At 46.4% G+C, this 23,495-nt stretch overlaps 1 protein-coding gene across 1 annotated transcript; it reads left to right on the forward strand.

Moving 5' to 3' along the window:
- The first annotated feature begins 14,766 nt into the window (after window positions 1-14,766).
- On the forward strand, window positions 14,767-23,077 carry Mob3c (MOB kinase activator 3C). The gene is made up of 4 exons (XM_051188491.1): window positions 14,767-14,910; window positions 18,134-18,601; window positions 20,609-20,811; window positions 21,113-23,077. The coding sequence occupies exons 2-4, from the start codon at window positions 18,184-18,186 to the stop codon at window positions 21,140-21,142; spliced, it is 651 nt and encodes a 216-aa protein (XP_051044448.1). The 5' UTR covers window positions 14,767-14,910; window positions 18,134-18,183; the 3' UTR covers window positions 21,143-23,077.
- Window positions 23,078-23,495: the final 418 nt, after the last annotated feature.

Below are 23,495 nucleotides of genomic sequence, written 5' to 3' on the forward strand. Positions count from 1 at the left end.
TATTTAGAAGGTAGAGCTAGCTATTCTATACAAGAGTATAGTCTGGGAGAAGAGGCACAGATGCCCACTCCCCCAGGCACTTAATAAAAGCTTATTTAGGCAGTTACACTTACCAAGCACTTGCTTATATACTGACCACTTAAAAGGAGAATATATCAGGTGACAGGACAGAGAGGACCTCTACTCCCAGCAGCTTATATTCCCATAACAAAAACAAGTAAGTCAACTGGTAAAATTATCTCAACTCAAATACCAGCAGCTGTAAAACATAATGGACTGTTGAGTGAAAGCAATAACGTACTAGCCAGGAAAGCTATCTTCACAGAGGCCACTATTGAATATGTGAGCTGAAGAGAAAATAGCAGGTGTGAAGATTTTGAAGCATAACCATAGTTGTTTCTGGGCATAGGTTGAGTCCCTGGCCTTGAGCAAGACACTGACATGCACAATGACAACACAAGGCAGTAACCAATGCCATCTCAGAGAAGGGCAGGGAGGGCTTGCCCCTATCTGTTGTGTCAGGAGGCACAAGGCTTGCTAGAGCATGGTACCTGCTAAGATGATAGGTAGCTTATAGCCTAATAGAAAATAACAGGTAAAGATTACTAAAGTCTCAAAAGATGTGTTTTATGTGTATGCTCATATTTACACGTACATAAAACACAAAGGGAAGAGTGAGGGATTTTTCAGGCAAAATATAGACGATCCTGAGCCCAAGTCACAATGTGTACATGTTAACAGTAGCCACTAGCATTTTCTGAGGACTTACCATATGCCAGACACTACATGGGTTACCTTAGTCCCACCTGGAGGTCAGCAAGAACCTGCTGAACTGGGAGAGAGATGCACTGCCTACTCTCCTGTCCTCCCCCACCTCCAACTCAGAAGAGAGCAACCTCCAATCCCCTCAAACTCTAGCCATAGCTATAAGCTCATGTCTCCAGAAGGCAGTAGTAGTAGCAGGGCCAGTCCAAAGACACTTGTCTGCCGAATCTCCTGGGGATAAAACAACAATGTGAATGTTTTGAAGGACACCCTGATCTAACTGGCCAGAACCCTTCTGGTGCATTGCTTGATGCTCATGCAACAACTGGTCCTCTCCTCTCCATTCTACTGGTATAACAGTATGGTGGCATTTTTATTTCTGCTAACAGACTTCGAGCAAAGGAGAGAGGTGACTTAAAGGTTTCCTTTTTCATATCCATTCACACAGAGTTACTTCAGGGCTACTTGGGCCTCAAGAACTGGGATATAGCGGCCCATCTATCTTTTAAGTCAAAAAAATAAATAATAAATAAAAATACTCAATAACTATAAGAAAAAAGATTCACAAACAAACATGCCTCCTAGGATCCTCAGAGCATTCAAGACAGAGTTCCTTTGCTCAGCTCACAAGGGCTTTGGGATCTGGTACCTCCTGACTTCTCCAGGCTTCCTCTTGTCTCTTTCTGGGCTCCTTAGCTACAGCCATTCTATTGACAGTTCCTTGATCACTGTGCTCTGACTTCCTACCTCGGATCTGGTCCCTTTTGTCTGTCTATACCCCTTTCATCAAATTATTTCCTGTCTTTCAAACTCCCACCAATGCATCTCTACCCTCTTTCCCCAAGTCCTATTGTCCCCACGTTGCTCCTGTATGGGTCACATTTCAAGCTTAGCCTTTACAAAGATGATAGCCTTTAGAGACAGAATTATATTCCTGTGTTCCAGCATGAAATCCTACAGAGAGAGAGGAGGTCCTGAGGATTCTGAATAAATTCTCAGGCGACCACTAAACTCAAACCTGCCTGCATCTATAAGCATCCCTGAGGTCCAGCCCTAGCAAACATGGTAATTGTGTCCCAGTCTCAGACAGTGGCTATTTTGCTTACTCTAGAAGCTACATGTAGAAAACAAAGGCAAGGGGCTGCCATACAAACCAGCCAAGTCTAGAACTGCTAAGCAGGAAGAACAGAAAGATATTAAAGCAGCAAACTGGCTTATTTGAGTTCTTGTCCTACTTCACTATGTCTCAATAGTAAAAGACTCTTTAGAGATTGTCCTTCACAAAATTCCAAGATCTCCTAAGAGGTAGGCAACTTGAGAGTCTGGTCCTTACCTCCAACTCATCCAGAGAATTAATGTTTATTTACTACTAAGTTTAAGGGCTGGAGAAATGGCTCAGTGTTTAAGAGCACTGGCTACTTTTCCAGAGGACCCGGGTTCAATTCTCAGCACACAGATGGCAGCTCCCAGCTGTTTGTAACTCCAGTTCTAGAGGATCCTCACACAGACCAAATATAGTCAAAACAACAATTCACACTAAGTTTAAAACATTGCCAACTTGTCTCTCTAGACTGGTGGTTCACTGTGACCCCAGATCATTTATGGCGTGACATGATCACCATCTTGCATTCTTATGTCTTCAACCATTTCTCATTCTGACCTTGTCTCTGATCAGACAAAGGATAGCAGACATGTCTTTTTTATTTTTTATTATTATTATTATTATTATTATTATTATTATTATTATATGAAGAAAGAGGAAGCACAGTGTTTGCTGAGACTTGTTTGACGTACAAAATCCCAACAGACTCCAGACACTTTTGCTTCCATGACCAGATTTCTTTATTTGACCTTTTCAGTAGTACAGAGAAGGTAATATGTAGAGAGCCACCAGTGCCATTCCCGAAGATGGCGCCAGTTTCCTGTCCATAAGCCAGCAAGGCGCGGATGCGCGATCCACATCATGGGGTGACCGTTACGAGCGGGCTGCAACTGTCAGTAATGGACACGACTCCTCTGAGCATATATAAGCAGAGCCCTTTTTCCTCCTTGGGGTCTTCCCTCAACTTGCTGTAATGAGCCGCGCAATAAACATAGCTGCAGAAGAATCCTGTTGTTGAGCGTCGTTCTTGCAGGCAAGGCGATAGCGCTCGACAGTAATATTAAGTTCCCATTTTATGCAGCCTTATAGACTACAGCCAGGATTTCTGAATCTTCTTCGAATCCCCCATGAGAGTGCCCCTTACCAGCAGGAAGTAGTTTGGAAAGAACAACGCCCAAATTCCCAAATATTGTGTATAAATGTTTGTTTTCATTTAATTGGACTTTGTTATATAAAATAAATTTTAAAAAATTAAAAAAAAGTTCCCATTTTATAGATGAGAACACTGGGGAAACTGCATTGTAAATTTTGAGTCAGATCTAAATGAAAACCCCAGCTTTGTCTCTTACTACTTATCTAATCATACACTCTGAGTCCTTGAGTTCTCATCTATAAATGAAATAATAATCCTGTCTCCAAAGTTAAGAGATAATAAAAACAATGGGGTATATATAATGCCTAACACTCTAATGAAAGTACAAATTAGTAGCTGCTATACTGAGCCTCTGACCAACTCAAGGTGCATGTCCCCATAAGGAAATAGCACTTCTGGAATGTAAATCTTCCTTTAGAATATAGGCCTTCTATTTCAGGAACATATATTTCTATTCTGCTATTTCCTATACCATGTTGGCATTTTCTGAAATCCTTTCCTGGGAATTTTGGACAGTTTGAGCCCTGGTCAGATGAGGAACATGTGTTGAGAATTTTGGGAGTCTTTGCTGGACTCATAAGCTGGGGTGTAGAAAGAAAGAAGAGAAAGCAGATTAAACTCAGGTCAGATCATACAGGTTAAGGTAATGACCTAGCACTCACTAGTAGGAGTCTACTGGACCCAGTGCCTGCACTTAGGCAAAGACAACAAGAGGACAGGGAGTAAGATGCAGGCAGGCAGCCCTACAACCCGCAAGCTAACATCTGGGTCAGGAGCTGATTAACACCCAGAATTTGGGATCAAGGTATATAAGCTTGTGCCGTTATTTATACGTGGCTTATCTAAGTATTATTTTTGTCTGCTAAATTTTAGTTGTAGCTTTTAAAGTAACCTGTTTGTATGTCGAGTTGATAAGGAGTAGAGTATGATGGTTGCTTTTTTATTTTGATTTGTTTTCTGAGACAGGATCTCTCTATGTTGCCTTGGCTTTTCTGGAACTCACTATATACACTAGGCTGGCCTTGAACTCATGGAGATCCTCCAGCCTCTGACTTAGTGCTGAGATTAAAGGCATGTACCGCCACACCTAACTTTTTGATGGTTGCTTTCAGTGGTATCTTGCTACAAATTAGAGTCACCTGAGAAGCTGAACCTAAAGAATTGTCCTGAATGCCTCAACGGATATGTGAAGACCACATCAGCTGTATAAGCTACCTTTTGGTAGTAGGCCAGATTTTTTTTTTCTTTAAACAGGTCTTGCCTCAAGTTTATTTGTAAAAACTGCATAGGGCACAGATCATCTGCAGAGTGTGTAGGTGGCAGATTGTGGCTGCTTAGGCAACCAGCCCGTGGGCTGAGCAATACTGGGCTGTTGGAAAGCCACTATGGGACTACTCCAACTGCTGGGCATCTAACCTCTAGGACCAAGCAACAACCAGGTTCTCAGCCTCATTGGTGTGAGACTAGTGTTGTTACTATTTAACATAAACTGACTTCATTATATGGATTACTTCTTTTTGAATTGTTGACTAGTGGCATAGACCCGCCCCGAAAAAAAACATTACAAGCTATAGCTAATGGTCTTGGTTACTCTCCAGAGGTTGATAAGACTCTATTACTGAAGACACCACATATTTGAGTCATATAACGTGAAGAAATCAGGCTGGCATTTGTGTGGAAACTTTATCCCTACTGGCTAGCTTTCATAATGCTGGAAGGTGCTATGTATAATACTATAGAGGGAAAGCAATCCTCATTCTTACCCAGCAGCTATTACTGCATGCATAAGACCTATACAAACTCAAGCCAGACAAACCCAGAGCGTGGAGATGGGAAGTGGATACAAATCCCACACTGTGGTAGTTTAAATAGGTCTAGCCCCCAATGACTCATGTGTTTGAATGCTTGGCCCATAGTGACTGGCACTATTAGGAGGTGTGGCCTTGTTGGAGTGGGTGTGGCCTTGTTGGAAGAAATATGTCACTGTGGGGGTGGACTTTGAGGTCTCATATGCTCAAGCTACACCCAGTGTGGGTTCTAGTTGCTTCTGTTGCCTATGGATCAATATGTGGAACTCTCAGCTCCTTCTCCAGCACCACGTCTGCCTGCCTGCTGCCATGAAGATAATGGACTGACCCTCTGAAACTGTAAGCCACCCAATTACATGTTCTCCTTTATAAGGGTTGCTGCAGTCATGGTGTTTCTTCACAGCAATAGAAGCCCTAACAAGACACACACCTAGCTAAGGAACTCTTGACAACTGATAGCTGATGGGAAAGTGAGAGTCAGTTTTCTTTAAGATGTGGCCTCTGGTAGGCTAACCACACTCCAGTGGAAGGCTATACATCTAACATGCCCAGTTGTGGGCAGTACAAACTGGATTTGATGGCTTAAGAGAAAGGAAGCCACAAAACTGAGTGGGTAGGAAAGGAGAGGTAGATCTGGAAGGAGTTGAGGGAAGTCATGAATATGATCAAAATATGTTGTACAAATTCTTCAAGAAACTAATGAAAATAATAAAACAAAGATTTGCTAATTGTCTGCCTTTAGGAAACTTTCCCAGAGACTGAAACACTATTGCCAGGATGTCTTGAGTGAGGGCCTCAATGTTGCATGAAAGGGGAACAGGGGCCTTTCCAGACCTGTGGGGCCCAGATATTTTCCGTGTTTGACTTTGAGAGCAGAGACATCCAGTGGCTCATGATCCCTGGAGCCAAATGCTGGATTTGGACCTGATCCCTGTGGCTGTGTGAATTCAGGGTTACCTGTACAGGTGGCAGCTCTCCATCTGTCCAGTATGCATTTGTCCTGGCCTGTGTTGAGCAAGCAGGGGAGAATGAAATATGGAAAACCAGGCAAGCTATGGAAGAAGTCAGGGGATTGATGGGAACTCAGCTTCAGAGCTCATTGGGAAAACTCACACTCCATTGGCGCTGGGATGGATTGGCTGAAATATCTCATTTTCAGTTTGTCTCAGAGCAGCAGCCTGCTGTGTTCTCCGGAAGTTCCTATGGAGAGGAAATTGCTGTCAAGGTCAGAGAAGATCTGAGTTTCTTGGTGGGTCACTTCAGGCCTTCTTTCCAGAAGCAAGCACTCTGCATATAGAAAGCAAGTATCCTACTTCATCTTTCTTCTTTCCCTATATGCTCTCCTTCCCGCCCACCTCTATCTTCTTTTGACCCTCAGCTAAATGATTTTCTCCCTTGGGTGCCATTTGTGCATTGTGTGAAATATGATCTGTCCCAGATCTTATGATGTCAAAAGAGTAGGAAATCTCAGTGGGATCAAGGTCACTGAGGATGTCTGATGTATTTAACTCTGTTATTTGCTTTAACGAGGACCTAGGCACTGGTGACTATTCTCTACTTTCCCAGGAGAACATTTCTGGAGTGTCTAGCCCCCTTTCCAGCCTCCTGGTGTGTCAAATGAGATAGCTCTCTAAGCAGTGTACTTGCTAAGTACTTGGGTGGGAAGGAGCATACGTGCAAGCCCTGTGACTGGGCCTGAGCTTGAGTCCCAGCTGTGCTTCTTGGCCAAGTCGTTTCCTCTTTTGAAGTCAGTATTCACTTCTCTAGGCTGTAGACAGATTCAGAAGTGATCAGAGCCTGGAAAGCATTCTCGAAGACAGGAAGTTCCTTACAGCTCTTAGTGTGGCTATGTATCGTGGGAAGTAAAATAAATCAGACCCTACTTTAAGGGCTTACAAAACAATGGGAACATGGCTGCAAAGCACCAAGAACTCTGCTCCACGGGTTCCCACTGTTTCTGGGTAGCTGAGGCTATTCAGGAAAACTCTAGGAAGAGAACACACACTCTTGCAGCACCGCCCACCCCAGCCATTTCTCAGTAGAGCCTCACATGCAGCCCCGTGACAAGCCAGATAGCAACTGCAGGAAGTCAGAGGCTACACTTGGCATGGAACCTAGACCTCATGGGGTACAGTTGGGTCTGCACCAATAAGTGAACCCCACCACTGCTGAATTGCTGCCAGTTAGCTGCAACTAACAGTTTCCCATCTTCTAGAAGTAACCGCAGGAGGGGACAGAGGGAACTGCAGGACAGTTTGGGACCTTATCCAAGTGTCCAGGCCCTGCTGGTGTGTATCTTTCTGACTCCTCCATCCTCCCTCTGAAGGGAAGACAACTTTAAAGCTCTAAAGATGAACTCCCCAGGTTGCTGAAAGGAAGAAATGAGAAAAAGTATCTTAGGCACCAAGATAGAGAAGTTTTACTGGAGGATTCTTTTTTATGATTTAGCATTGGAACAGTTCATATTTCCCTGTGCCTCAGTTTTCTCAAGTACTCCAAGGATATGGGACTAAGTTGATGGAGGGGGTGTCCTAAGACCCTCCTGTAAGAGCCACCCACTTCCCTGATAACATTCACTGATGTCCCACTTTTGAACTAGGTGGTAGGACAACTAGACCAATGAAAGTTCCTTAGAAGACTGAGTCCTACCAGGTAAGGACAAGGTCTGCTCCTAGTCCTTTATAAGTTATGACCTTTAAAGGGCCCTTATAAATACTTGTTGAATGAGTGACAGATGAAAAGTGGCAGTTTTCATACCAACAACTCAAGCTGTTAAAACTGCACCAATTTCCTAGCATTATAACTAAAAGATACCACTCTAGCCCCAAATGGACCCCCACCATGTCATCAATGGTGATTCTAAGGCAGATGTTATGGGACACACCCAAAGAAAGGAAGCTGTGGAAGGAAAAAGAGGTGGGGTGGGGACTGGGGAAGTGTAATGAGACTTCCTGTAAAAGGATTTGACTCAGTGCTCTAGGCCGGTGGCCCTAAGAGCTAAGACTGAAGGACCACAGCAGCATGGGGCAGGGGATTGGACATTTTTGTGTAGTTTTCATGGTTGGTACTTCAGAAAGCTGAACTTGGAACACTGGTGAAAGCTCTTTCCAAACAGTCACCTCCACTTCCAGAGTGTCCTTGGCTGTGAACTAACCCCAGGGACTGGGGTACACCCTAACCCTAACCCTAACCTTAACCCTAACCTTAACCCTAACCCTACCAGAGCCATCCTGAGGTCCAGGATGTTGTGAGATATTTGTGTACTATGTGAAGATGTATTGATGTGATTGGTGTAATAAAAATCTGAATGCTAATAGCTAGGCAGGAAGTACTGGCAGAATTTCCAGGGAGAGAAAGGAAGAGGAGGAGGAATGTAGCCACACAGGGGAAGCCAGGAGATGCAGAGAGGAAACAGAAAATGGAAGATGGAAGAGAGGTAATGCATGTGGCAGGACATAGATTAGGAACAAGTCTAAGCTATAGGCTGAGCTTTCATAATAAGAAGTCCATGTCATCCATGTCATTATTTGGGAGCTGGCGGGCAGGACAGAGCTTTCTCTCCTACATATGGTGCCCAATGTAGGGCATGTATTTCCACATAGGACCTGAAAAAAAAATCCTTCCAAACATTCACATACAGAGCCAGACATGGCTTCCTAGTTTCCTAGCCCCACAGACTCAGCTCCTGACCACTGCCTGTAGGCTTGAGCCAGCCAGCATATAACAGGTTTACAGCTTAGCTTACATGGCCAGAGAAGGCTGCAGGTGCATGGTAAAGTGGTCCAGACTGAGAAAACCTTTAAACAGAAAAAAAAAATGGGTATAGACAGTCATAAAAAATAAATCATTTAAAAATAATAAGGTCTTTAAAGAAAGAGTAAAGTAATATTTTAAAAAGCCACATAAGGATGGAATTATACAGGAAGTCTGGAGCCTGCATGGTGCTTTGTTGAATTTGAATTTTTGGATGCTGATGAGAGACATTGCATTATGGATGGGACTGCTGAATTAAACCAGCCTATGGAAGTAGGAAAATGTATTGCCCTGGGGGAAAGGTTGTGTTTTTTGTTTCCACGGGAAACAAGAAGCTATAGATTCCTTCAAAGTTATTCAAGGTCAAATTTGACCAGGAGAAACTTCCTGAGGATTTTGTCTGCAGACATGAGGGGAAAAACCAGGAAAGACTACAGGACAGGTGATGTATATGCTGATCCCTTGACATGAGAACATCTCTGAGACTGAATGAGACATGATAAATCTTGGTGCCTACTTGAGTCCTCATGACTTATTACATTCTATCCTTTCATATAACATGGATGGAGATTTATATTACAGTTTTGTTATACAGTCAAAACGAACTTATAAAGTTGATAGATGCCATTTATCTGCTCAAAAATTAAACAGAAATCATCTTTAGCTAACTTGTGCATATCACACATTCTAAACTTATGTTAATACAGATAATTATGTTACCTTTTAAAGACAAATACTCCAAGTGATCCTGCCTCACAGACTATCCAGCCAGACTTCAGATAATCCCTATATTTCCCCTTAACATCAAGACTAGACAACAACTAGCTCTCCCAGGACTTGACCATTATTCCAATTTTCTCAGGGTCCCCTAAAGATGCCATCACCACCACCCCCGCCCCAGACAACAGGAAGCAGTCTAGAAAACACAATGCCCACATCCCCAAGAGGTGAGGTAGGTAGTTTTTGATTGTTCAGTGGATTGTAAATATTTGTCATTATTTAGGGGGGGTTGTTACAAATGGTTATTGATCATGATCAGAGAGAAAGCTGAACAAAGGAGATTAGATTCAGGGATCTCTTTCAGAAGGGAAAAGGGGGGATATAGTATAGAAATGATGAGATAAAATGATGGATTGTTGAGTCTACTTTTAAACAACCACTAGTCTCAAATATTTTACATTGTTATGGATTTTTGTATATTGATACAAATTTAAGGTTATTTTTGTTATGCTGTATATATGTTTCTATGCTTGTTTAAGGTATTGTATCTATGCAGCTCATTTTAAAATGTAACATAAGTCCTAGTAATTGAAAGCTATTGTTATAGACTGTTTACAATAATTTAAAATGCAGGTTAGTAGTGAGTCATCTATAACAATCAAACATGTAGTCATGTTAGATATGCTTTCAATGTTAAAAATATATATTTTAGATAGATAAGTGGTCTTCAAACATTTCAGAGGCCTACAGAATATGACATTTAAGATATTTTAATAGCATAAGGCTTTTGATGACAGTGAGACATGTCTGCTCCTGGTAGCACCAATCTATTTCAAAAAGGGATGTTGGGCAACATAGAAACTCCATACTGCATTTTCTTTCTTATGACAATGTCAGCCACTGGACAAGAAACTTCTCTTGCCTCTACTGCTGACAGTATGCTGTCCAAACTGGACAAGCAGGACACAAAAGAAGGTGACTATCAAAATTTGCCAAGACAAAGTAGGACAGTTCTTCAAAATTTTTGCTTCACAGGAAAGTCTGTCAGATATTATGGGCCTGTAGGCTGAAGATGGTTGCCCCAGCATTGCAGAGGAACCTTGGGTGACTGTCCAGGAAGCCAACTGTCTCTGTTGTTTCTATAGTTTTGGAAGTTGTTTGCTTTGCACTTCCTGTTTACTCAGGTAATATTATATCCTTCTCAGATCTTTGATTGGGTTGAAGACTAGATAGTTATAGTTAGTTTTCCTTGTTACCAAATTCAGAAAAGAAACTCACAAAAGAGGTATAAAGAATATAATGTTTATCTTAAAAAAATGTTTTGAGGTCTAAAAAGATAGTTTTGGGTTGGTAACACGAGTTAAAATAGAAAAATAAATTAGGTACAAAACTTTAGAGTCATTAAGATAGGATAGACAATAGAGAATTTTCTCCAAAATTGCCAAATACAAATTGACTGGGCATTGTGGGTGTAATTCTTACTTGATAATTATTCTTAGACAAAAAGGGGAAGTGTTGTGGGATATTTGTATACTGTGTGAAGACATATTCCTGTTATTGGTGTAATAAAAAGCTGAAAAGCCAATAGTTAGGCAGGAGGTGTAGGTGGGATTTCCAGGGAGAGGAAGAAAGGGGAGGAGAATCTAGGTGTGCAGGGAAAGCCAGGAAACATGGAGAGAAAACAGGAGGTGCAAGATGGAAAGGAGGTAAGACCACATGGCAGGACGTAGATTAATAGAAATGGGTTAATTTAAGTTATAAGAACTAGTTAGGAACAAGCCTAAGCTGTAGGCTGAACTTTCATAATAAGAAGTCTTAGTGTCATTATTTGAGAGCTGGCTGGCAGGACAGAGAAAGACTCATTACACCAGCGGACTATGAATTTACCCCATTTATGCAAACTGGGCTCCTATAAAAATCTACAGAGATCTTCCCAAGACAAAAGACTCTAAACCTGGAGAAGTGAAAGCTCGAGGGATGAGTGAGGAGTTGGAAGGGAAGAGGACTTTGGAGCAAAGAACATAGCACTCTGAAATTCTCAGAGGAAGTAAGACCCTGAATACGATATCACAAGGCCTGGTTCACCTCTGCTGCATATCTCCCTCCCCACAAGGAACACAACCATGGAGGTGTTGTGACTGGCCAGCTCCAATGTGCCAGTCTCTTCTCATTGTCCAAAACCTTTGCTACTGTCCCCCTCCCCGAACAAGCTCAGTTCTCCTACAAAAACACTCAGAAGGCAGTACCCCTCAAACATCCTGGCCATTGCCTTCTGCTGTTTGCAAGAGCTATCGCATTTAATCGTAACAGCTCTTCAGAGGAGCAGATGGTGTTTCTATTTTAGAGAAGGGGAAATAGGCTCAGCAAGAATGTGTGCCTTGTTCAAGGTCACACTAAATCTTAATGTATATCCTTGTCAATCCTGTCTTCTCTGGTCATATCTCACTGAACTTTGTCTTCTTCGAGCTAAAGGAAGCCTCACCTCAATTCCTCTGATTGCCAGGCTCCCACTAATAGGCTACCATATGTGATCATGCCTCCTGGGAAGGGCAGAGGCTAATTTAGAAACTACAGTGAATGAGGAGAGGGTTGGCCCTAAAGGCTCCAATAGATGTCAGATGCTTGGTAAAGTGAAGTGGGGGTGCAGTAGCTCATTTCAGGAAGGAGATGATAGCCTTTTCTAGCACGGGAGGGGCAGGGAGTCCCTAGGAAGAGGCCTAGAGGGAGGCATCTGAGAGCTAGTTCTGATAAGGCACTTGGAGAACACTTGGTGTGGCTACAAGATGCTTTGGTGGTACAAGTGAAGAAACTGAATCCCAAAGGGGGCCAAGGGCTTTCCCAGAACACCAGAGGGTGTCATGGGGGGAGTAAGGACATGAGTCCAGCTGTCCTGAACACACGGTGCAGTGGTTTGGATCTGCCAGGTTGTGCAATGGAAGAGAGCACATACCTTCCTAGGTCCTTGCTGGCTCCCACCAACCTGAAGAGATGGGCTCTGTCTGAACCTTCTGGAGCCACTTACCACATTGAAGACACGGGGAGAGAACAGTGGCTTACCTGGATAAGTGTACAGTGAATGCTGGAAGGCTGTAGAATGCCACCAGAGAGGGTGAGACTAACCCAAGATCACACAGGAAATGCACAGTGAAGCAGGAACTTGTCTGCACAGTCTGGGTCCTCTCAGCCCCAGAAGGGCCTCCTGGAAGAATACGGTCTTTCCAGCCCAGACCGAGAGTGGCAGGAAGGCAAGCAGCCTTTAAGAAATCTGAACCATCCCTGTGCTGCCCCCACCCCAACTCTTCCTATCTTCTGCCCTGAAGACATCCAAGACTCTGCAGACGAGCCTGGAACTTCTAAAATTCCTTCAGAATGGGTCACCTACATTTCCCACAGAGTGAGAGTCTGTGCTTTTCGTTCTTCATTAAAGCCTGCCTTTCCTATAAAACCTAGCTCAGAGGCACAGAAAATGGCCATGTACAAAACCACAGAGGAAGTCGTATCAAATTCCAAAGAATCTCATAGACCAAGATCTCAGACCACAAGGCTATGTAATAAGAAGTGAACAAGAAAAATATAAGTCTTCCTAGGTTAAGAAACTAAAAAAAAAAAAAAAAAAACCACTTCTAAATCATCCAAGAGTTGAGAGGAAATTATAAATGACATTTGTAAAATATTTAGAACAGAATGACAAGAAAAGCACAAGCAGTCTCTAAGTCATTTCCTTTGTGAAGTCATCCCTGACCCAACACTGTTCCTCCAGATAACTTTCTACCCTCCTCCCAGCTCCGAGGCCAGGGGTCTGACCTCTGGACTGTGGCAACAGGTTCCCTTGTCCTTGGCTTTTAATGGGACTCAGCTATGGGGAACTTGGCTACAGATGAGAGGAAAATCAGAGGGAAATGAGGCCCTTATTGGCCGGTAAATTTCCCTTGATTGCTGTGAGCTGGGTATGCTGATGGCTATATGCAGCCTGCTACCTCATTGGTGATACAGTCTCTACATGGCTTCCCTACCCCTAACTACACCTGTATGCAGCACCACTATCAAACACTCAGGAGGCTCTGTGTTTTCCTTGTAGACATCCCCACTCTTGCCTAGTGTTTAACCATCAATGCATTATGTTGCCCCACTTCCATTTCTGAATGCCTAGGCTCTGATCTGTATATGTTGTGTCCTGACTGCTGACCTATTGGCACCTGAGATCAGAGACTGATTCACCACCTTGATTTCAGCACCCAACAACGTGCATTGACTACTATATCTAATTAAAAGGAGCAAATGTGAAACCCATCAATGCAGTGTTTATTTATAGGAGATTTGGGGCAGATAAAGACTTGGGCACAAGACAGTAGAGAATTTATGCTGGCACAGAAATAAGCCCAAGAATGGATGCTTAGTTCTGACCTAAATTCCTAAGGATTTAAGTGTGTTCTCCTGCAATCGAGAAAGCGGGCCCAGGCCCCAGACACAGGGAATCCCAATGGAGCATTTGTGCCATAGTATAAAACCACCTGTGGCTGTAGTGGTTCCCCAGTCACACCAGTACACCATTCTCTTCCTCCAGGGTGACTTCGGCAGCTCAGTTGTCTGCCTTGACCTTCAATATTTGTGGTTTTTCGTGCTTTGGCTCACACTCTGAGAGTGCAGACCACCATGGTAGGGAAAGTATGGCAGGAAGAGCGGCTCTAGGCTGTGGTAGAAGGAGCATGAGGCAGCTGGCCATACTACTCCCAGACAAGCGTCTCCTTAGCAGTTCTGAAGCCAGTGAAGCTGACGATGAAAATTAGCCATGATGCTTGTCTAGTCTAGAAAGTCTTCAACTCCCCCTTCCCAGACAGAGCCTGCAGTCTGCTTTCTGGGGTCAAGCGTGGTATGCATTGAACCCTGATGTGCGTTATCAGCTTGCTTTTGGGAGAGAAATGTAGGTAGAAAAGTGGACAATGCAGATCAAGTATGGAAAGGTTTGAAATCATTTGGAAAGGGCTGTGAGAGAAGCCATTCTGGAGTTCCCAGATATCTGCCTGCCTGGAATTAAGACATACTCCCTCCACCACCACCAGCCTCTAGTCTTGGGTCTTGAGAGCTGTGTGTGGCAGTGGGCTGAAGCTGAACATAGGCTGCTAGAAACTCTATTGAGCTCAGAGACAAGTGAAGCACAGACCACTGCAGAAGGACTAGGGAACCATTCTAACCACATTTCTTTTCTTTCTGCTTCAGGGAGAAGCTGGACTTGTTCCCATTCTACAGCCTAGGGATCTGGGGAAGATCCAGACGATCCCCTGGGGCAGTAAGTCCTTGGCCCTAGGGGAGGCTGCGAGCTGCACCGGACTTCCCACTTCCCGGAAAGGCTGGAGTGAAGTGTGTGTGTCCTGGGACGGGGGAGTCCCTTTCCCCGCCCCTCCCCGCCCCGTGGCCACGGCGTGTCTGAGCCCGGGGCGGAGCTGGCGTCTGCTCGCGGACGCGCGGCGGGACGGCGGCCGCAGCCCGGGGCAGGCAGGCGGACAGGCACGGAGACCGGCCCGGCGGGATCACCCGCAGGAGGACGACCCAGCGCGCGGCGGTGTGGCCGCACGGACAGAGACCGGGAGCTGTCCACCTAGGCGGAGCGCGTGAGTGAGAGCCGCGTCTCAGCGCCCCTCGCGGCCCGGTCTTGCTTCCACTTTCAGTTCTTTTAGGTCTTCTCGCCTGGCATCGGGAAGCGACCCGAGCCCGAAAGCAGGCTGGCCACGGTCCTCAGCCCCGGGTCCGAGGCTCAGCGCCCGAAAGCCGGGGTGGGGGTGGCGAGGGCTGGTGAGGGGCGTGTCTTCAGGAGCGGAAATGTCAGGCTGGCTCCTCTGGGTCCTAGGACCTGTTTGGCACTAACAGCTGGAGAGAAGGGGAGGTTCTTAGGGGCTGGAAGGAGGTAGGGCCGGCTCTGGCTGTGTCAGTCAACCTTTGCTCCTCATCTGGGAAGATTAGATACTCAGTCACTGAGTGAGCAAACCACTGGCCACCCACCCAGTAATTAAAGTAGAGGGTCCACTGGGAGAGGGCACAGTGGCTCTGTAAGAAATTACCTCAGTGATGGCATGAGGCTGGGCAGAGAACAGCAGTAACAGACATAGCTAGGAGGGGACCTGCCCTCTTAGCTCAACTTCCAAGTTTTCTCCTTCAAGGAAAAGTCCTGCGCCTTAAAATTCTACAGCCAGGAGGTGGGGCCTCTCTACTCCCTTCCTCTCCTCTTATCTGCACCAGGCCAGTGGCCAGGCAGAGCAGGAAAGGGGTCCTTTGTACCTTATGACAGGCTAAGTCCCTCTTTCTCCCAATCCCCTACTTCTTATAACTTTCTATGCAAAGTCAGGCTCCTCAAATCCTGATTCTGGGCTTCAGTTTCCCTTGAAGGTTGGGCCACTTGATTTCTCAGAGCTCCAGCTTGAAGACTTGTGTTCATATATGTGTATGTGTCTGGTATTGTGGGTAAGTGAAGGTGGGCATGCAGGTATGGAGGCTGACATCAGTTGTCTTTCTCGGTCACTCTCCATTTATTGAAGCAAGGTCCATGTTTAAAAAAGTAATTACATTTGTGTTTAAGCACACATTAATATGCAGTACATATACACACTCATGTATGTACCACAATGTACATGCAGTAGTTAGTTTGTGGGAGTTCTGTCCTTCTACCATGAGGGTCCCCCAGGCAAGCAATTTTACCCATTGAGACATCTCACCAGCCCAAGGCAAGGTCTTTCTGAACCTGGGGCTTCTGGGGGTCCCCTGCCTCTACCTCCTAAGTTCTAGGGTTAAGGAAGGCTGCCAGGTCTTGTCAGGGTTTCCAGGGCTTCTGGAGATCAAAACTGGCCCTCAAGCTTGCACTACAAGCTCTTTACCCACTGAACCATCTCCCCAGCCAACTCTAAGTCTTCCTAGTCTAAGCTCTTCCGAAAGCCTGGCCACCAATGCTATGCCAGTCTGACTTTATCTAGAGAGGACTAGGGACAGAAATGGTCAAAGAGGGGTCACCATACAAGGTTGAGATCTGGAGGAGGCTGCTGAAGGAGGTAGCATTCGGAAAGGTGGAATGAGAAATCGGGAATTGAACAGCAAAAGGCACACAGGCAGGAGAGTGAGGGCATGCTCAGGGATCAAGGAGAATCCCAGGGTGGCTCCTGGTGGGAGGTGGGGTGGGGAAGTTGGGGTGTGCAGTTGGAAGGCAGAGTCTGTAACAGGCAGTAATGGGTGGGCATGCCAAGGAGGGGGACCCAGAAACCCCACTGATTGCATCAGTGATTTTGGAAACCCTGCCCCAGGCAGAGCTCACAAGGGAGACAGCAACTGAAGTGTACAGAGCTCTTCATTCAGGAAGTTCAGGCCCCAGCCTGGCACTTCTTTGGGAAGAAGCTGGGGGTGGGCAGAATAAATGAGAGGACCTTCCACACCTTCAAGCTTCTCTCAAAAGGTCAGGAACTCTCTCTACCTTCCAAACTACTCTCATTTTTCCTGATTGATCCATTCTGCCTGCCTTCTGTGATGAGAAGGAAAAACTGTTCCAAACATTTCTGTAAGTTTGATTTGTTGCCAGAAGAATATCCCTCTGTGCTCTATGCCTTTGGTTACACTAACCACCTAATCCCCACCCTCTCTTCCCCAGTTATCAAAGATGTGAGAAAGGAAACTGCATCAAAGTCAAGGCAGTCTGAGGTGAAGAATAAGTTTTGTCTGCCGCTGTCTCAGGCCTCATTCAGTGTGGAGCTAGGCTCAGGGCTTAGACTAACCAAGGTTGAGAACAAGTCAGAGTCAGAATAGAGCCCAAGCTCAGTGCTTAGGTTATGCAGCCTAGTGGTCAGGGTCTGTGATCGGTTTGTTCCAATCTTGGCCATTGCCTAGATCTGTGTTCCCCAATAGTCATGTACTGGGGGAGATGAAATGCCTGAGATGCTCAGAAACCTAACTATATCAGAGTGTTCGAGGATTTACAAGGACTAAATCCGTGGTGATGTAAGCAAGCTATTTTGAATCAGGGGCTGGACCCCAGGACTTTGGGGGCTCTGATTGATGCCCCCTGAAGTCTGGTCTGAGTCTGGGAGCCTTCCGTTCTAAGAGGCAAAGCAAACACCCAGAAGGACCAGCAGGATGGGTCTGGCTACTCTCCCCCTGGCCAGGGGTCCCAGGTACATAGTAGGCATGCTGGAAATCATATGGAGTGTCAGGTGCAAAGGGTGGCTTATTCAGGTTTGGGACTGAAGAAGGTTGGCTTAGAGGGTAGGAGCAATATCATTTGTCAGAGGAAGTAGCACTCTTCTAGACCTGCCACCCTCCCCTTCCTGTAACGCCTGCAGCCAACTTAAGGCCACCCAGATGGCCATGTGAGGGCCCTTTCCTCTTTTGGTGTAAAGAGAAAGGAAAGGACATTTTTGGTAGAAAAGTCCCTTCTGCACCGGGAATCCCCGGTGGCCGGATGGACTTCGGGATATCCCAGAGGAAATTGAAGTTCAGGGCCTACCCTTGTACCCCTTGCACAGTGCAGCCAGACTCTCTCTCACTACACAGCTGACCTGTGGGGCTTCCAGAGAATATCTTACCTGGGGTCCCTGTTCCCTCTGTCTCTTCTGCAATGGTCCAAAGAAAGCAGGGAGGAAACTAAGCACAAGGGAAGGTGTGTGGGGCTGCTAAGGAGCCAGGGAGAAGTGCTAAAGTAGTCCACACAAGATTAGATACAGTTAGGGGATGAGTGTCTCAACGGGGTAGAGAAATTGCCTCAAGGCTGGCAGCTAACAGGAAAATGATGTATTGGGAAGTCAAAGGCCATTTTCTAGGTCCCTGAGCACCAACTTCCCCTGCCCTTGTCCCTGGCAGGGTATCTTCAGGTCCCTGGACCTAGACACCGAGCTCTACTAGGCCTGGCCATGGCACTGTGCCTGAAGCAGGTGTTTGCTAAGGACAAGACTTTCCGGCCACGGAAGCGCTTTGAGCCTGGCACACAGCGCTTTGAGCTATACAAGAAGGCACAAGCCTCCCTCAAGTCTGGCCTGGACCTTCGAAGTGTAGTAAGGCTGCCACCTGGGGAGAGCATCGATGACTGGATCGCTGTGCATGTGGTGGACTTCTTTAACCGCATCAACCTCATCTATGGCACCATGGCTGAGCACTGCAGTGAGGCCAGCTGCCCAGTCATGGCTGGTGGGCCTCGCTATGAGTACCGCTGGCAGGATGAGCGCCAGTACAGAAGGCCTGCCAAGCTCTCGGCACCCCGCTATATGGCATTGCTCATGGACTGGATCGAAGGTCTCATCAATGATGAGGATGTCTTTCCTACACGTGTTGGTGAGCATTGGCTGGCCGGAGAGTTAGCCTAGCTGGGGGTGGGGGTTTTTTCCCACACAGCAAAGAGGAAACTGGTGGAGGCAGGGTCTTGGTTACAATCAAACATTTACCAAGGACAAGCTGACTCCCATTTGGGGCTCCTCATGTCATTCTCATAGAGGCAGGACTCAAACCCTCTCTACAAAGCAGTACCTCTCGGAGATAAATGATACAGATCCTGCCTGGCCAGGAAAGGTGAGGAGAACCATGGGAAAGGCAGTGTGTGCACAGACCCCACTAGGGACTCTCCCAACAAAACCACAAACACTGTTTCTTCACTTTCCAGAACAGGTAAAACAGTGTTGTTTTTGGGCTGATCTGGCTTCCAGCCTCTTGAGAGTCCCCTCTGAATCCTGGCCCCAGAAAGGGAAGCTAGATCAGCACAAAAGGTACCTTTTCCTCAGGCTGGCACCCCATAATCAGGTCCAGGCCATGGGGCCTTTTCTAATCTCAGCTGGGCCTGGGCAGGGTGAGGAGGGGAGAGGAATGATGTCACCCTGGCCCAGGTTCCCCACCTGCAGCCTGGGTCCCAGCACCCATCTGGCTATAGGGATTCAAATGGGTGGGGCAGATGGCCAAGCCCAGAGGGAAGGGTGAGTGCTGAGGAAGGCTGGGCAGAGTCACAATTGAAGCCCATGGCTCCTCCCCAAATGTGGCCTCCACTTCCTGCACTATTGTATACAACAGGTCCCTTCATTTTACACAGAAGGAAACTGAGGCCAACAGCAGGAAAGCACACTGAATAGAAAAGGTTTCAGAACCGGAACTCAGGTGTTGTGGGCTCCAGGTGCCATAGTCTAGATGGGTTGGACAGGAGTTGTGGGGATCAGGCTGGGCTCTCAGAGGCAGAACACAAGCTCCAAAGAGCAGTGGGAAGGAAAGGGGTTGGTGGAGGCGTGTGGACTAGGGCTAAGTCTGTTCCAGGCTTTCATTCTCCTCTAGCCTACATCCCTGAGTTTGTGAGCCCTGGGTAAACTTTTAACTGGATGACTGGATGATTTTGTCATAGCAGAAAAGAGGGTGTAAGAGGATCTCTGCCCTGGATTGGGGTCTGTGCACACACTGCCTTTCCCATGGTTCTCCTGACCTTTTCTGGCCAGGCAGGATCTGTGTCATTTATCTTTGAGGGACTGCTGTGCAAAGAGGACTTGAGTCGTGCCTCCAGCCTATACTAATTAATAATTATGTGTCCTCGGGCAAGTGGCTTCACCTTTACACATCACCTGCATTTTATCATATCTAGAATGACTATCAGACCCATCAGCACAATTGTAAAGAGCAGAGCACAGAGGTACAAAGGGCCCAGCTCAGGGCTGGACTCACAGAGGGAAAGTTCTTTATGTTATTGAATATCTGAAGGAATGAGTGATATCAGAAATAGTTCTTGAGGTGTTAGCATGGGGTGGGGGGAGTATGAGCTAGCTATGAGGACAGTATGCAAAGGAATCGAGGGTGTAGCTGAAGAGGGCAATCAGGATTGGTTCATAAAGGCTTTGCTCCATGTCACGCTGAGATCTTAAGGCACACAACCTTCACATTGGACTGTATAGGAGAGAGAGAGATGTGCATGTCTCTGTGGGTGCACAGGTTTCTGGGGGGGGGTTAGGCCATAATTTGTATTGTGGTCTTCAACAGACTGGCCAGTGACAAGCTTGAAAAGCCCTTCTCCAAGCAGTGGGAAATGTGGAAGGTGATCTGTGTTACAGCACGGGGAAGGCACCTTCAGATTTGTGCTTCATTAAAAAGAAAAGATGGGGACTGGGGTTGGAGCTCAGGGATGTGAATGAATTCCTGGGTTCAATCCCAACACTACCTACCGCCCCAAAAAGAAAACATGGGAGAAAACCAAGGCCTTGCTCTGCCTTCCTCTGTGAGTCCTGCTGAGGAGAGGTGAAGAGTGCCTGTGGGGAGGGGCTGAGTGCTAACCCTAGGACTTTGACCCTTCTTCTATCCCTCTCCCCCCCCCAGGAGTTCCCTTCCCCAAGAACTTCCAGCAGGTCTGCACCAAGATCCTGACCCGACTCTTCCGAGTCTTTGTCCATGTGTACATCCACCACTTCGATAGCATCCTCAGCATGGGGGCGGAGGCACATGTCAACACCTGCTATAAGCACTTTTACTACTTCATCCAAGAGTTCAGCCTGGTGGACCAGAGGGAACTAGAGCCACTGGTAAGGCCAAGTCTCTCTTACTCATCACTGCCAAGGATCTTCCCTGAAAGTTCAAATCCAAAGGGTCCGTATGAAACTCCCATACCCAGGTGGATGAATGAGGGGAGACCACTCATTTAACAGTAAATTCTGAAGTCTCATAGAGAATTCATGGAGGTGTCAATTTACAAACCCAGATCTGTTCCCAAGGTTTTCAGCTCTAGTGGGGAAAGAGTCAGGCTCAATAAACCCCCTGATTTGGTAAGGTGTTGCCCAGCAGGCTAAGCTCAAACTAACCCTTCTTTACTTTGTGTTTCTACAGAGGGAGATGACAGAACGGATCTGTCACTGAGTCCAGATCTGGATGCTGTTGCCTATCAACTGGACCATCAAACACTATGCAGCTTGGAGAGGGGACCCCTAGGAGCCTGGTGGTAAAGAAAGCTGAAGGCCTATAGGACCCCTCCATATACCCAATCCTCTGGGCTTCTCAGAAATCTGCCTGTGTGTCCCTGATTGCATGGAGAAGGGAGGGCTTCAGGTGGGCAACAGGAAGAAAGGAGGAGTTTAGCCCCTCACATTAAGTCCAAGAGTAGGGTAAGCTACCAGGTTTCTGCTCTGATACATACCCTTTCACCCTGCCATGGTGGGTCCAAATCCATCTGGGGAATGTGGATGTGGCTGAAGTGATGGCAAGAAAATTATAAGAGAATGGGTGTCTGTATCTGAGCAAGCAGGTAGGTGTGTGTATGTGTGTGTGGAGAGGTGGGCGGGGGCTTTATTGTGGGATTTATCTAAGAGATCCAGGTCCTTCTTGGCACATAGTAGGTCCTCATGTTGGGTGGATGGATGGACAGACGGATGCATGCATGCATGGATGGATGGACAGACTGACTCCTATAGGAATAATGACAGCTTAGCGCCCCATCTCAACTCTGACCATAGGTACTAGTGTACAGAATGTGCATGTAGATGGGGTTGTACCTCTGAATCTTCTAGACTACCGTTTTCTGTCAACATTAGTACCAGGCAGTTGAGTAGAGGTTAGAAAGTACAACTTTGCTCTGAGTTCCTTAAATCCCTGACCTACCACCATGTGGGCTGATTTACTCAGCCAAGGATGCCCATGAATTGTTATTTCACTCATCTCTCTGCTTCCAGGAGGGCCTGAAAACAGTAAGCCTCTAAGATAGGCAGTGGTGACATATCCTTTAATTCCAGCATTCATGAGGTAGAGACAGGAGGATCTCCAAGTTCAAGGCCGGCCTGGTCTACAGAGTGAGTTCTAGGACAGCCAGGGTTACACAGAGAAACCCTGTCTCAAAAAAAAAAAAAAAAAAAAAAAAAAAGTAAGCCTCTTGAGGATTGGGATTGATTCGTGTCCACAAAGGTCCCCTGGATCTTGAACTGGAACTCAAGACACTTCAGTTTCACACCCAGAACCTACTGACCTGACGGAATCGGAAGGACAACATCAAATAGCCCTCTAGACTAAGAGAGCCACTGGATCTTGAATTAGGGAATCTGGAGTCTTTTTTCCTATCTCAGCATCCTAAAAATACCTGCCTCCATCCATCCACCTGGAGACATCCCACCTACTTGGATCTCCAAGCACAGCTATCCAGAGAGGCTGGGATGCTCTTTTAGTAGCCATTACTCAATACCTCCACCCTGAGCCCTGTGCATACTCACAGAAACAGGTTTCTGCTCTCCCAGAGCCTTTATCCTGAGAGGCCAGGATGGAGAACAAAAAGTCACACAAGAATCCCGTCTGTTTCTCAGTGTGCAGAGGAGGAAACTGAAACCCGGAGGCTTCTCTTGACTTCTCCTCTGGACCCTGCTGATTGTGACACTGAGATGCATGTGGAAATGGGGCTTGTGGAACACTCTCCAGGACACAACTGTTCCTGCTTTGAGCAGTGATTTCTAGCCTGATGCCAAAGAGCCTTATCACCCCTGGGTTGGGTCGAGTTGGCTGCTGAGACAAACCTCCAAAACCAGGCCCATCTTTCTGGCCTAGGAACTGCCTGCCCTCCAGAGAAACAGCTGGAGAGCTCTAGACCAGCAGGACCTGGACCTTCAATCTCTGCTGGCTCCAGAAAAGTCAAGGGAAGCATGTTTTGGCAGTGGTTCAGAACTGAGGAAGGTGGGAAATTCCCCCACAGTGGGCTTGCAGAGTATACTCTGAAATCTAGGCTGTGAAAAGGGATGATGGGGGAGGGAAATATATTTTTGTGAAAGAGGGAAGAATTTTCTATTTTTGGTAAAATAAAAGACACAAACTAAAGCAATCACTGGTGGGAAGTTGTGGTCTGGGTGCCACCCAGGTCTTGGCAGATTGTAGGAGAGACCACCAGAATGGGATTCAAAAGACTTTCTGTCCTCAGCTCCTGACCATACAGGCATAGTTTCCAGTATAAGGACACCTAAGTTCTCTCAGGGCTCTGAATTCTAGACAAGCTAAGTTAGGAGCCTTGAGAGGATAGGAGGAGAGGGCAAGGCAAGCCCCTGTCTTTAAGGAACTCAGTCTGATGGGGGAATCTACTTGTTAAGGCACTTGGAACTGGCTATCCCCATTCAGACCTGGATGGTTTGGAGGAACCAATGGCTAAGAGTGCAGTGGAAAATTCAGCCATAATCCTAATCACAAGAGAAGAAGTCGAAACCTCTCTCAGGACTCAACGTAGGGGAGGTGTGGCAAGTTT

The sequence above is a fragment of the Phodopus roborovskii genome, unplaced genomic scaffold (genome assembly GCF_943737965.1).
Source record: "Phodopus roborovskii unplaced genomic scaffold, PHOROB, whole genome shotgun sequence".
Lineage (NCBI taxonomy): Eukaryota > Metazoa > Chordata > Mammalia > Rodentia > Cricetidae > Phodopus > Phodopus roborovskii.

Excerpts from the sequence above, each read along its gene's own strand:
- Mob3c (XM_051188491.1), top strand. The coding sequence starts at position 18,184 with ATGGCACTGTGCCTGAAGCAGGTGTTTGCTAAGGACAAGACTTTCCGG. Across the intron at positions 18,602-20,608 it reads TGTCTTTCCTACACGTGTTG|GAGTTCCCTTCCCCAAGAAC; the intron begins GTGAGCATTGGC and ends TCCCCCCCCCAG. Across the intron at positions 20,812-21,112 it reads AGAGGGAACTAGAGCCACTG|AGGGAGATGACAGAACGGAT; the intron begins GTAAGGCCAAGT and ends GTGTTTCTACAG.